The sequence below is a fragment of the Poecilia latipinna genome, unplaced genomic scaffold (assembly GCF_001443285.1).
Source record: "Poecilia latipinna isolate Pla-1442-1.1 unplaced genomic scaffold, P_latipinna-1.0 Scaffold35, whole genome shotgun sequence".
NCBI classification, from domain to species: Eukaryota; Metazoa; Chordata; class Actinopteri; order Cyprinodontiformes; family Poeciliidae; genus Poecilia; species Poecilia latipinna.
In genome coordinates, this window is record NW_015112651.1 from 154,113 (window position 1) to 168,392 (window position 14,280).

Here is a 14,280-nt window from a genome sequence, read left to right on the forward strand (position 1 = left end):
AACAATTTCAAAATATCTAAAATTTTTAACCCGTTAAGAAATGTGGAAAATCCTGTAAAATGCTAAAAAGCCTCCCGCCATCACTTTAAAGCTTAAATCTGCCATCGGGATATTATAATTATGAGCTTAACTGTGAATTATTTAACAGCTTTCACTTATTGTGCAGAAGTTATTTTTTCACAATCCGTTTTGCGCTTTTCTTTTTCAGTTTGCTAAGTAAGCCCAGATCTGTTGTTGGCTGGAGTATGGGGAAATTAGATTATAGAAGCACCTTTGTAATATAATAACAGCTCATTTTAAAATAATAACCTTTGCAGGTGAAACCAAAATAAAATACATAAACTGGGACCATTTATGCTAACTAGATTATAACTCATGTAAACGACTGAAATATAAAACGCCATGTGTGTTGCTGCTCTTTTCCCCACCTTCCCTGGTCTCAGTGATGTGATGAGAGAATAAATAATTGATGGAGAGAAAAAGGTTTTGACTGTACAGACATGGGATGAGGAAGCACATGGGCCTCGCTCTGCGCTCTTCTCCGACCCCCTTTTCTGAGTTCAGCCATGTGTGTACCGCCACATAAATAAAACTTGAACTCGAATGACCTTTTAAAGGAAACCAAGTAGTCAGCACCACCTATTCATTTTAAGTATGGTGCAACGTCTATGCAGTTTGTGTTACAGTGTATGAATTGTGGTATGTGTATGTGCAACAGCAATATATGCAGGAAGTGAGGAATACAGTAGGATACTGCAATCTCTTTGCAATACAGCAGAAAAAAAATGAAAGAGTGCAATTTAAACAAACTAGCAGAAGCAGTCGCGATTTATAAGTGTATTATGCTGCACATCAGTCTTTAATGATTGACCTTTCTAAAGATTCAAATTGTTTCAGTGTGGGAGTAAAAAATGCAAATTATTAAGTGACTGCAAATTGTCACAGCAAGGTAAAGAGTAGAGATGCATCAATCAGTCAACTTGGGATCAGCATCTCAGTAAGTAGTTTCTGTCATTTATTTAAAAAAGAATATCTAGGAACTACCACAATCAAAAACCCACAACACACATTTCTATTTTCTGCATTATTAAACAAAAGAAAGAAAAAAAAAATCAGATTTGGTTGAAAAAGGAGACAGTCGGTCAGAGCTCAAAGAAGTCGATATCAGCTGGTAAAAGCCTGCTCTAGTAAAAATATATTAAGAATGAAGACTGTGTGTGAATAATGTATATATCATATAAAATGCCGTTTGTATTAGTGTGTATATTACCGGGCTGCTCTCCTCACTGGGGGTGCTGGATTCCTGGCGGCTTGTTTCAGTTGTGTCAGAGTCCTGCTCTGATACTGCAAACAAACAACAGCATATTGCAGATTATTGTTTGTCACATAAGTGTATGGTTTCACGGTAAATCCAAATAATTCCCACTAACAATGCTTCAAGGAAACGCTCCAACCACAGCATTACTTACAAGCTTTGCGAGTCTTTCTAGCGAGAGCAGCTGCCAACTCACTTTGTACCTGTTTAAAGCAACAACAACAACAAAAAGAGGGAGGGGTTAAAAATACAAAGTAAATCCCGCAAATCATTCCAAGTTTGTTTCAGTTTTGCCACATATTTATCTTGTGTTTTCATTCTGGGTGCCACTGACCGTGGACGTAAGCCTCTCCAGAGCTTTCATCTGAAGAATCTCACTGCAGATGTCCCTGTTACCTTCAGAGTCTTCCTCTGACCTTAAAGAAACAGACGGAGCTTTATTTGCAACTGTTTAATATTCTAATCAAACAGCCCTCAGGTGTAAAACTTCCCTACAGACATGCCTCTGCAGCCTCTCTACACCGCCCTCTGGCACTGTGTGAACAGAACTACATCTTACATAATCTTGAAACTCTCTGGATATTTGAATCCATGGACAGAAAAAAATATACATATGTTAAATATTTTACATGCCTTTATTAAAAAAATAAAATAAAATTAACCATTTTAACTATGCAGCTGCTCCACATAAATGTTAATGTTTTATTTCTCACAACACAATATAGAACATTATGAAATAATTGTCCAGGTGCACAAAAGTTAAAGATTACATTTTTTTTTTTATTTACACAAATTTAAATATGATGGTTTTCTGCATTTTAGCACTGACAACACAAACAGTTTTTTTTTAGTGAAAGACATCCTCCACCGCATTTCAGTCTCTGGAAGCCAAAGCATCTTTTTTAAGAAGTTTTCATTTATATGGCAGCATGTAAAAAAAGCTCCACACACACCCTCTCTGTGGATGTAAGCGCAGCAATGCAGCAGCGGCGCGCAGATGTACGTGGATGTCTAAATCTTGAGGATTTTCCTAAGCCTGTGTGCATTCATGAATATATTAGTGTTTGTCCTCATCAGTGTGCATGTCAGACAGTGTTTGTTTTTGGGGTAAACTCTGCATTATTCTAACAGCAGAGAGAAAAGGTTTGCATAGAGGGGTTTTGAGCAGCAACAGACGGCACCCGAGGGTTCCTCATCCAACATAAACTCTAAGAAAACTAAAGCCGGGGGTTGGTTTCCGATGCATTGCCTCACCCACACACACACACACACACACACACACACACACACACACACACACGCACACACACGCACACACACACACACACACACACACACAGTAAAAACCCTGAAGCATGTATACACACACAGGCTCGTCTCCATTTGCATACAATTTGGATTGCATCCACATTTCCCAGTGAAACTTGGTGTAGAGGAAAGAAGATGAAACCTGGGATGACTTTATGTGTGTGTGTACAGTGTGATCTGATAAAGTGGGATGATAGATGAAGAAGCCAGGGAGTAGGTGATAACACAATAGCCTTCAGCCTGACACAGCAGCTCTAGAGCTCCAGAATATATATAGACACAGGCAGGTGGATTGCTGGATGCCTTGAAGGAGTGTGAAAATACTGTACTCTTACTGCCATTCTCATATTGTAGGAAGAAAAAAAATGCAGCGTTTAACTCTTGAATATGGCAAAAAAAAAAAACGGACATGCTTACCAAATATGGAAGTCCATTTTCAAGATAAAAAAAAAAAAAGCTATCTAAATCATCACGCTAAATTTATTCTCTTTGGGATCATTAAGTTTTATTTTCAGCCAGTGTTTCAGCTGGTAATTTGGTGACTCAGTGTGAGCCTGAAGGTACCAAAGCTGGAGGCGAAGCACAGTAGGAGGTGTGTCACCAGCCATTAAGCGGCACAGAGCAGTGCTGGGAAATAACATGATCTGCCTGGACCACCTCCTCGTTCAAAGCCCATCAAGAGCTTCGTGATGCAAAGAATTTCTGCAAATTACCTCAAATCATTCTTCATTTGAATTCCTTAAGCAAGAAAAATATACATTTTCAGCCTCGAGGAAGACATGAAAGCTGTGCTGTAATGCAGAGAGTCTTATTTATTGGCGTAGGATGTTAGATGACTGGTGTGCTTCAGTTGTATTTAGCATAACTTGACTCTGCCCTTTTCCGTCCAAAACAGAGAAACGAACTGGCTGGAACCAGAACGCAATGCAAAGTGGGCGACAACACTCCTCCTCCCAAGCAAAAGTATCATATTTTAGCTTCTGGCAGTTCTGTTGGTCCTGCATTTCAAAGACAGGAAAAACAGCTGCTTAGTTGTTGACCAAGTATTTTGTTTTCTATAGTGAGCTTTGAGGGAATTTTTTTTTTCCATTTTGCTTTAATGTTTAAAGCAGCTGAAGTAGCCAAAGATTTAATGAAAGATGCAGGTACTAGGATTAAAATATTAACGTTGCCCGTTCCATAACGAGTTCACAGCCTGATCAGCAAACTTTAACAAACACAGCCTTCCACTGCAGTTGGCAGAACATCTAAAAATTAAACATTAATGTTGTCTCTCCTTGAGCCGTTCCTTTAAAATGTACTTTACGCACACATTTCTCCTGAACTCTGAGTGCTAAATTAAAGCTGCACTTAAATTTTCATACATAAGAGATGTGTGAAGCGAAGTTGCGTGAACTTAGATGAAATGTAAATTTTGTATTTTCAAAGAAAAATAAGAGGGTGTTATAGGAAACACTACTTTCTGATGCTAAATGATTTGCTCAAAGCTTTCATATGAAGTAAATAACTCAAATATAATGATCAATGTACACATGATGGAGAAAAGTAACTCCATAAAAAACTATGATAGGCTCTTTGGCTTCAGGGATGAAGCATGGCATGCTTTGTTTCAACTTACGCAAAAATCAAAGTAATGCTTCCCTCCTTAGGTAACAGGGAGCAATAATTAATAAAGAATGGAAATAACAGTCCAACGGGACAAGAGAAGCATGAGGAGCAATTATGTCTGGTCGCTGAACGCCTGATGGTTTTCTGGTACATCAAGTCTTTTGGACCTGCATGGTGGTTATGTAATTTTGGCTTATTTCCAATGTAGCTTGAAACATTTTAGCTTTATGAAGAAAGGCGAACAGGAGGGAGGCGGTGAGATGGTCGTCTGCAGAGAAATGGAATCAAACAGTAAGAAAACCTTAAGTTAGATTTATTATCAGATTTCTATCTAATGAAAAGAAGAAACTCTAAGGGTCTAATTTAATTTGAAGCAAATAGATGATTTGCTGCAGAGCAGTGGGCATGTTAACTCAAATGTACCATTGTGTTATTTCGCAACCACAAGTTGTATTTTATTTGGACCAGTACAAAGTATTGCATAAATATGAAGCTGGAGGGGGGAAAAAAGGATGGAGAAATGCAAGGCAAGCGCCTGCAGTGTTAAAAGATTATTTCCATCCAGTCTTACTGAACATGAGTTTTTGCTTAGATTAGAATAGTCTAAAATTTCAATCTCTAGACATGCAAAGCTGGTAGAACTACGTAAAATCAAGCAAACTCATTTCTTGAATTTAGGAGTGCTTCTCTCTGATTTATTTCCTCAGTCACTTAAGTTGCTTGCCAAGCATAACGGATACTTCTGGAAATGATCCTGTTCTGTTCAAAAATGAATGACTGATTATGGTTAAAAGTATCAAATTTGAAAGATCTTCAGACAGCAATAAGAAATATTTGTGTAAATTATCTTATGGAAATTTCTAGCTCATTATAATCATACTATAAAGAAGAATGATTCAAGACTTTTGCACAGCACTGAAGCGATGAAAATTCATTGATTTTTAGCATTTTACTGTCAAAACATGACAAGTTGGGAAATTCAGTCGGACATAAAGTGGCTCTGATGTTTTCCACTCATTAGTCTGAACCCTGCTGACTTGTGCAAGCAGTGAAATAAAGTAAATCAGAGTGCATGTCAACTGCTATATTGCATACAAAGGTACTGATCCAAAACGCAGAGCCATGTTCGCTTTGATACGCAAGATTTACCACAAATATGACATTTGGGTTCGTCTCGTCAGCCTCTCTGCACGGCGTCTGTACATGCGCTCTTTGAAGCCGACATGCAGAAGAATGCATTGACGTTTGCAACTCTTCGCTCTCCATATATACACTTCAGTTTCATTACCCGCACATACAGATCTGACTTTATTTCTCTGAGTGACAGATTGAGTTCAGCGGCGGGCTCAGCAGGACGTCGACTTACAGGCGCAGCAAAGCAGGGAACTCTGAGTGACACAACTCAAAGCGTGTGAGTGGGAGTGCCCTGGAGACCAGCTCATGTATGTGACTGATCACATCATGTGCCACTGTTTTGTATATATGTGCCCTTCGTCTATAGATGCGGTTGTGTATGTGTGCAAATAAATATCCCTCAAAGGAGACAGAGGATGTAAAACACTGAACAGAGATTAGGTTTCTCTAAGAGGATCTTTAAGTAGGGTGACTTTTATATTAAAAGGACAGAATTGCACACACAGCAGCATTTTTTTTTTTTTTTTTTTTTTACTGCAAATCAAACTGACAAATGACCTTCATCTCAAATCTAAACGTGAAGCTTGTCACTTGGGGCTAGTATAAAGAAGCAATGAGCTTTCCACTTCAGGTCAGTGGAGACCATCTAGTGGCTCCAGGGTTCCTACATTTTTCATTCAAAATTTAGAAGTTCCCAGACTCGGATTTGTTGATTTTTTTTTTTTTGGTCACTTGATGTTGAGACATCTTGAATGGAGCCAAAAAGAGTTAGTGTAGATTCACAGAACATGTTTGCAACTTTCTGTACGCGACAGTCACCGTGAAAAATCACAGACTCTTCTGAAGGAAACAGCGACGTCTTTAAAGCTTCTTGCTGTAATTCCAGCAAAAAACAATTCCACGTTCAATTTAATTGGCTTGCACTATTTGCTCGTCAATCGTATGTAATCTAGATTATTTAAAATGATCTAATTCAGAGTCAAAAATTCCACATTAACTGATTGCTTTAAGATTTATTTGTTTGATCCTAATGCTAACTGCGTAGAAGTGTTAGAAACACTTGCCTCAATGGCAAGACGTGCAGTTAAAAAGTAATGAATTCCCAGACAGTTCTCAGTACTAACAGGCTTCTGTGTGTGCTTAAAATACTAAGAAAACGACCATAAAACTGTGTTTCCACAACATTCAGCTGAATGAGACAACTTTGTTTAGCTGATCCTGTGTCCAGAAACATAGCATTTTTTTTTTTTTTGCTCAAATCTTTTTGATGGCTTTAAATATAAATACAAGAAATATAACATTTATCTTTTAGCGATTGGAATGGGGAGAAAAGTCTGGAGAAAACAGTTTGCGAGTTTCTGGAAAAAATAGACACATAGAACATAACATTCTCCTGTGGATTTATTTATTACTTACGGGCTATTGGCCCCACCACCAGAGCGAAACTGGACATATGGAGCAAGCTGTAGGAGGAGTTTCACAGCTTCTGGCCACTCCCCCTCATTGGAGCGAAACTCACAGGAAGCGGAGTCACACTCTTCAAAACTGAACTGGTAGTAAGTGTTGGAGTCGGAAAACACCACCCGCTGGTCCACTGGAAATAATTCAATAAAAACAGAAAACAGCAGTGAGAAACAGTAAGGTTATTCATTAATTAGGGTGTAATCATGCTGTTGAAAAAATATTTTAAAAAATGTAGCTTTCAATAATGTTGTCAAAAACTAATTCAGATATGGTTAGGTATGCCAGTAAAGATTTAAGTCTTGTACTTGTGTGTAAAGGATGTATTAGCCTGTTTTTTTTTTCCAGCTAAAAACTCGATGACAAAACCATAACAAAACTTACAATCTTAGCTATTCGACTGTCAAGTGACAGAAAAAGAAACCAGCAAGAGTCAAAGCAGTAAAAAAGACCCATGTGTATGAGGCTGTCTTGGTGTGCAGCAGAGGCAGAAGGATAAACAAGGTAAAAGATTCAAACACTAGATATTCAGAAGAATCTGTGATACGACGATGTGAAATTTAAGAAAGAAAAAAAAAAGCATGATTCTTTCCTTATCTTGGCTACAGCTTGAAGGCTTACATGGTGCTAAAGAAGAAACGCACTCAGCATGAGCTAAACAGCTGCAAGAAAAGAAATGAAGTGAGGCAGACTTCAATGATAAGAAGCAAAACCAGCTTCAGTGGCTACGGGTGGAGCGATGAAAACCAAAGGGCTGGGTGGGTGGATGTTATAGGGTTCTGAGAGTCATTGAGATAGCAGAAATAAAACACTGGCTTCCCCGCTCTACAAGGATATCTATGGATCCCCCTGCATCCCGTCAAACCTGATGAGGTCGACACACTGCAAGGCTGACTTCTAACAAAACCAACCCACAGGGGTGACGTGTTGATTGTTTAATGTTATAACTTTTTAAGCCACATCCATTTTCAATTTTATCAGCCACCCAAACACTTACACAGTCCTCTTGGGTAGCTAATTTAATAAGGTGGATTTTATTCAAGCCAAAACAAAAGCAAGTCTGAGGATCTAAATCTAGATAAATACACATTAACACTTAAAACAAGTTTTATTAACCATTATAAAAATGGAAAGAGTTGGTTTCTAATGCTGACCGAAAGTAAAATCCTACTGCTAAACAGCGGATCTTTGCACCAGACCAATGAACTTTACCTTAGCAGGAGCAATCATTCTTTTCTGCAGAATAATGAAACAATACAGGAAAATGGGGCTTTGATATATGTGGCTGTAATTCCCAGCTTCAGTGTGACAGATCTGCACTAAATTCAAGCTCATTTAGTGCAGGTGAATGAGGCAGCAAATGAAGCTCTCCTTTCTGCTGAAAATAACCGAGTTAAGCACTTGTATCTTTAGAGATGTGCTGATGTTGCTGGTAGGTGGCTATAAATTTGGAAGCACAGTTCAGGCGTGCGTGTGTGTGTGTGTATTACCAGACAGCAGGACTCCCAGCTCCAGCAGCACCTGCCAGACACGCACAGCAGTAGTCCGACAGCGCACGTACACGCACTGCTCACACAGCCACTGCACCAGCTCCACTCCCACATAGCTACGCCTGTTAAAAGCAGATGAACATATGACCACTCTATCGCACAAGTAGGGCCATATAATGTCATGATGCTCACATACTTTTATTGTAAGAAAACTCTTTTCTTTTTTTTAATCAATACCCATTGATTATTCATTAGCTCTGTGTAAGGGTTTTCCTCGGAAACAGCGAATGCTTTTTCTCTGCTTCCCCGTGAAGATGAAGTCTCTTTGTGTCAGTGTGGCTGTATTTACAGTTCCGGTATCTATTCAGTAATCATTTGTTTTCTTTTTAAGGACCTGGATGTTATGTACGTATGTGTAATTCCATAAAGTGACTGTATTCCCAAAATACTTGTGTTCCACATCTACATTCCTCTTTGCTCATTGTCCTGCATGAACAACCTGACTGACCAATTAAAACGGGGCTCTCCAGTGACTGGTGAGTCAGTCTACATGCTTTGCTGAATTCATCGATCCAGCTCTGCATACAAACAGGCAGAGACGGGCGTACCGTATGATTCTGGCCAGGTGGATCTTATCTTTGGCTGGGTACGGTCCATGAGAGAGGAAGGCATTCCTCACAGATCGACCGGCACATGGAAAACTCTGGGAGCAAGACTGAAACAAACATGTGCAAATTAGCAAACACATTTCCTGTAAGCAAGTTAAAAAACTGCAATTAAAAAAATAAATGAAACAAGAGCTGCAGAATTTGTTAAACATCGAATTATTTACAGATGATATCAGATTGGAGGAAGCTAATGTGGTTATGTGCCGCTGTCATTGAGCGGCTCACAAGGACAGCTGGATTTCTTTCCCCCTGAGGAATCAACCATTGACTATGTCTACAAACTCTGCAATACTCCCGCTGTCTATGCCGTCATAAACACATCTGTATTTCAATTAAAGTGTTTACGTGGCTGCTGGCACTGCTCTGCTCATCAGGCCTTCTACTGTACATGAATCAGAGCAGAGCATTCTGCCTAAGTAAATAGGCTTCACACATTATATTAAAACATCAAACGCTTTCTGTGAAATCTTTCACATGCTGCAAGCTGGTTTACACATAGTAAAAATCAATAGGTTGCACATGTATTAGCTGAGAGGTCCAACAATAGTGTGTTGGTCCCTCTTCTTCCCATCTCCAACAGACCGGCACCCAAAGGTGAACAGCAGGTCCTAAAAGTCCTATTAACTGGAAGGTGAGGCATCCATGAATCTGATTTTTTTTTTTTTTAACAGAACATCCCCAAAACTGCTAAATAGGATTGATATCTGGGGAAGTTGTATGCCTAGGTCAACCTCACAGAAATGCTTCCTGTGTACTTTATGAGTTATGCTTTGGTTCAAGAGTAGCTCCAATTACAGGTTGTTTGTATTTGCATCGAATCTTAGATAAGTGGTACATGTCAAGGTGGCATCAACAAAGATGGCAGAACTCGATATTTCTCAGCTGAAAATCGTTGGTTATTTGGTGGCGGACAAGGATCAGGTTCTGTATACCCATAACAGTCTGCAACAAACTGCAGTGCCTCCTGTTTTGTGACTTTTATTCTCTCTAAATGGTGAAAATCTGACATTTCACCAGGTGAAAAGTCTTGCCCACAGACACCAAAAGAGGTGGATGGAGGAGAAATCCAACTTGCAACCCAACAATTGCAGGACGAACTCCTACCACCGTTGCTACCATCATCTCATAACATTAAAACAGACAAACATCAGTACCTGTTGTTTTTCATTCTGACAAGACATAGGGACTATTCTATCTGAAACTCTCTCAGCTATATGATAAAAAAAAATAAATAAAAAATTGAAGAAATTTACCGGAGTGAAAATGCCAAGTTCACCAGGAGGCATTTCCATGCTGTGCACAACAACATCCTAAAAAAAAGGAGCTAACTGAATCTACAAGCTTCAGTTGGCAAATTAAATGCTAAAAGTTAATAGCAGCAGGTTTAGAAAAGTTGCCAGAATAGGAAGAAAGTCTTTGCTCTCTGAAAAGAAGATGGTTCGTGACTTGGCATATTGACCCAAATGATTAGCTCTCTCCCTGCAGCAATCCCTTCAAACTTCCCAATTACTAGGCTGAGCATAAACTCCCATATAGTTTAAAAAACTGCAGAGTTAAATGTGAGCCCTGAAAGCAAAAACCGCCTCTACTGCCTAATGCAACATTCCAGAATATACCAGCATAACCACAACAAAATGACTAAACAGAACACAAGTCAGGTGTTGAAAAGAGCCAAGTCAAAATCACCACCATCACAAAGTACTGTGGAGGACTAAAAAAGGAACCTGCATCTACAAATTCATGTAAACAAATAATGAACTGATGAAAAGCTGTGAAAAAAAACCTTGACCTAAAGTTTTCCAAAAAGATGTAAGAGACTCATATGGTCATAAGAGCAGCAGATAGCCTGACTAGTTTGCCAGTTAATACGAGTCTTTTGGGTTGTGCATTGTTGCTCAATTGCCATAGCTAAATGCATCAGTGAAGCCATCACAGAAAGCACACTTGATGCATTTTGCAGATGGTGTCCCCACATTCCTTTAGTTAAAGTCACAGCATTTGCTTTGTAGTATTTTTTTTCCCCTAAAGCTGCAAGTTTGATTATAAAAAGAAGCACTTGAGCAAAGTGACAATTTCCTTATTCTTAAATCTAACATGTGATATGTATGCACCACATGATTTGAGGAAATTTGCAGTTATTTGTGCTGTAATTCTTTTCTGACTTTTGGTTAGATACTATTTGTATTCTAATACAAAAGGAAGTAAAACTCGCAATGAATAATATAGGTTTCAGGTGTGAAAATGCATTGAAAGAAAATGGGTAAAAATGGGTTGAATGTAACTGCAGTGTAACCTGTAGTGCTATCTAGCTTCAAAGTGCTATTAGTTGATATTTTACCCTCATCTTCTATTTGCGCAAAAGGAAATAGGACGGTAACAAAAAAAATGCAAAAACATCTCCAATGGAGACGGTATTTGTTTTGTTTTTTTTCCTAGTTCCTGTTGAGACCAAGTGGCTCCACACGGAGAAATCAGAATCAGGAAGAAGTGGTGCGATGTTGCCTTTTAGACAAAGATCCGTGCTTTAACAAGAGTTACAAAAGCACTTCTCAAATTTCAAACATCATTTAATCTAATCTGAATGACTGGTTCAAAAGTCAGATCCAGTGACTTCATTGGAATCCCCCCAGACTGTAACAGAGACCTGACAAGAGATCCTATCAGCGAACATCCTCTTGTCTGGGTGGCAATGTAATGTTCACATGATTTTTAAAAGATAAAGTTTTAAAAATTTAATTATTTGGCAAATTTGTTCTTTATATACTTGCCTGGGATGTGGGTTAATGTTTTATCCTCTTTGTTTAAACCTTCAGTGATGAAGGACAATAATCTAATATTTGAACTCTTAGGCTTTTTGCATAGTGCACTGCTTAAAAATATTTCCAAAGCCACATTACATGATCAAATGAGGACCGTGTCAGAAGTGAAAGTAGCTTGGACAATGTTAAAGGTAATATCCCCACTGATGTCATTTGTGAATAAATAAACACTTCATTGTGCTGAACAGAGAAAACTAGAAAGTAATGATGTCATTTATATATATATATATATACTCGTGTGATTCCTCCCTACCTTGTGTACTGCAGACCCGGTGCTTGGTCCAGGGATAGTGTCAGGTGATTGCTGTTGAAACAAAACACAAGCCATCAGAGCCAACTCACACAAGATATAACACACACACACACACACACACACACACACACACACACACACGGTAAACACACTAAACAAACAAGTCTGAGAAGGGGAGGACTGGTTTTATTATTCTGAAAACATTAGTCAGGTTTGTTTGAACTCACAGCAGAAGTAAAGCAAGGGAGCAGATCCACACATTAATGCAGGACATGTGTTACCATCAAACACTTTCATCAAACTTAAAGAAAATGTGATCGTGTCATCTGAAAGTTTTGTCAGGGAACTGTACCAGTCATAAAACTCAAGCAAACCATTTGTGCCATTTACTTTATATATCCTCACATGCCTCCTCCACAAGTAAAACTTGTACTTGACAATTCATCCATCGTCAACAAAAAACAACCATCAGTGTAATTGTCACATTTTACAGACAACCCACAACAAATATCTTTCCACTTAATAACACCATCCTTTCCCCCAGGTGCATCCACTTCCCCTATCAGGAAATAAACCCTTAATCTTTATGGATCATTGTGGTGCCACTGCAGGAAGATGAGTGTAGACACGGCGCGGAAAGACTGGTTATAAACCAGATTAACAATGATCAGGATTGTCAGGTAAATAGAGGGGGAGATGACTCATGAAGAGTGTTCAAACGTTTACACTATAGTGTAACGTGATAATAACATGACAAAACGTCACCCTTAAAAGAAGAATTTAACATTTTCTTTACAGGTATGAAGATGTCCTCTGTTCATGATATTAACTGCACAAACATTAATGTTTTTGCAGTTTTTGCAGTACATAAAAATACCAAAAATGAACTCCTGATGAAAAACTGATAAAAAACTATTAGGGCCAAGAAAAAAAAAAAAACAACAACTTTCTGTTCAACTGAATACCTTCCACACTGGTTCAGGTTGTACTGGTTTACTTTATCAAACAGCAAAGTTGACAAAGCAACAAAACGAGAGCAACTGTTATCACGTTGAGAAATGTCCATAAAATGTGTGAAGCACCACTGTAAACAGAAACTGGTTGCATATTAATCTTTATGCCAACACACCTTAAAGTCACGACTGATGTCATACCACTTATGCATCTCACCAATCAGGCAGAACATTGTAAGATGTGGGTTAGTGTAGCCAAGGTTATTGAGTACAGCACCATAAATGCAACATTAGCATTTTAATATTTGGAAGCAAAACTATATTTAGTCCAATTCTGCAGCCCCAGTGAAGTCTAAAACCTGCTTTGTCACGTGTAATTTTAACTTTTCCCAGAACTTTTTTTTAGAAATTTTATTTTTTGAATATGTTGAACATTATAAGTGGAGAAACAAGAACTGAGTGTGGCTCATTGTGGGGACATTAAATGACATTCTCTGCAAAATTGAAGGGTATTATTCAGAGAGACCAAGTACAGTATACTTTAAGTAAACTTTGCCATTTGCTGATGTGTGTACACATTTGTTACACCATGTATTCTTTTATCTACTTTCACTCAGCCAGCTGAAGCAAAAGTGCAGAGGCGTTCACTAAATTACATAAGCCACATTTTTGGCTGCGCACGTATATTGTCAATCTTGTAACGGATTGTAATTTGAACCTCTTCAGTTCAAGCCTCTGTTTGCTTTCCAACAACGTAAGACAATATGAGAAATATGTGAACGAATGGTGCATAGTTAATTTGGCTAATTAAAATGAGATACTAAATAATGTAATGATAATTGAGAGCAGAAATGCATGCAATGCCAAGCATTGACACGATGAATACGCCAGCTGGTTTATACCACACTGAACTGAGCTCGGGATTCTTATGTAGCAAATTATTGAAGTGATCCAGTTTAAATTTTTGTGAAAATGAATTTGAAGGTGGCTTTTGTAAAGTGTGAAAATGAAGAACATTGAATTTAAAAACATTTTAAATTTGATGCTGGGGTCCAAACCCCAGCACCTAGTGGAGCCAAGCTGGACACCTTTAATACGGCATTTGCAGGACCTTTTAACTTTTAAAATACTTCAATATGATACGTCATCGAAATCAAGCCATCTTCTTGAACTCACATCCCCCAAAATTTGCACTCTTGGAGAGAATACTGCCTACAAGTAAAAATAAAGAACACCTCCTTAAAAATTAGAAAAATGCAGTATACTAACGG

The 14,280-nt window shown here is 38.4% G+C and overlaps 1 protein-coding gene across 2 annotated transcripts in view; it reads right to left on the reverse strand.

Annotated features, from left to right (window-relative positions):
* rapgef5a (Rap guanine nucleotide exchange factor (GEF) 5a) overlaps positions 1-14,280 on the reverse strand; it is a 55,133-nt gene that overhangs the window by 27,545 nt on the left and 13,308 nt on the right. For both annotated transcript variants that reach the window (XM_015042901.1, XM_015042909.1), the window contains exons 2-8: positions 12,057-12,107; positions 8,925-9,031; positions 8,317-8,438; positions 6,782-6,959; positions 1,650-1,731; positions 1,470-1,518; positions 1,271-1,344 (exon numbers count right to left, since the gene is read on the reverse strand). In XM_015042901.1, coding sequence (XP_014898387.1) covers positions 1,271-1,344; positions 1,470-1,518; positions 1,650-1,731; positions 6,782-6,959; positions 8,317-8,438; positions 8,925-9,031; positions 12,057-12,107 — 663 coding nt within the window. The remainder of the gene's footprint in view (positions 1-1,270; positions 1,345-1,469; positions 1,519-1,649; positions 1,732-6,781; positions 6,960-8,316; positions 8,439-8,924; positions 9,032-12,056; positions 12,108-14,280) is intronic.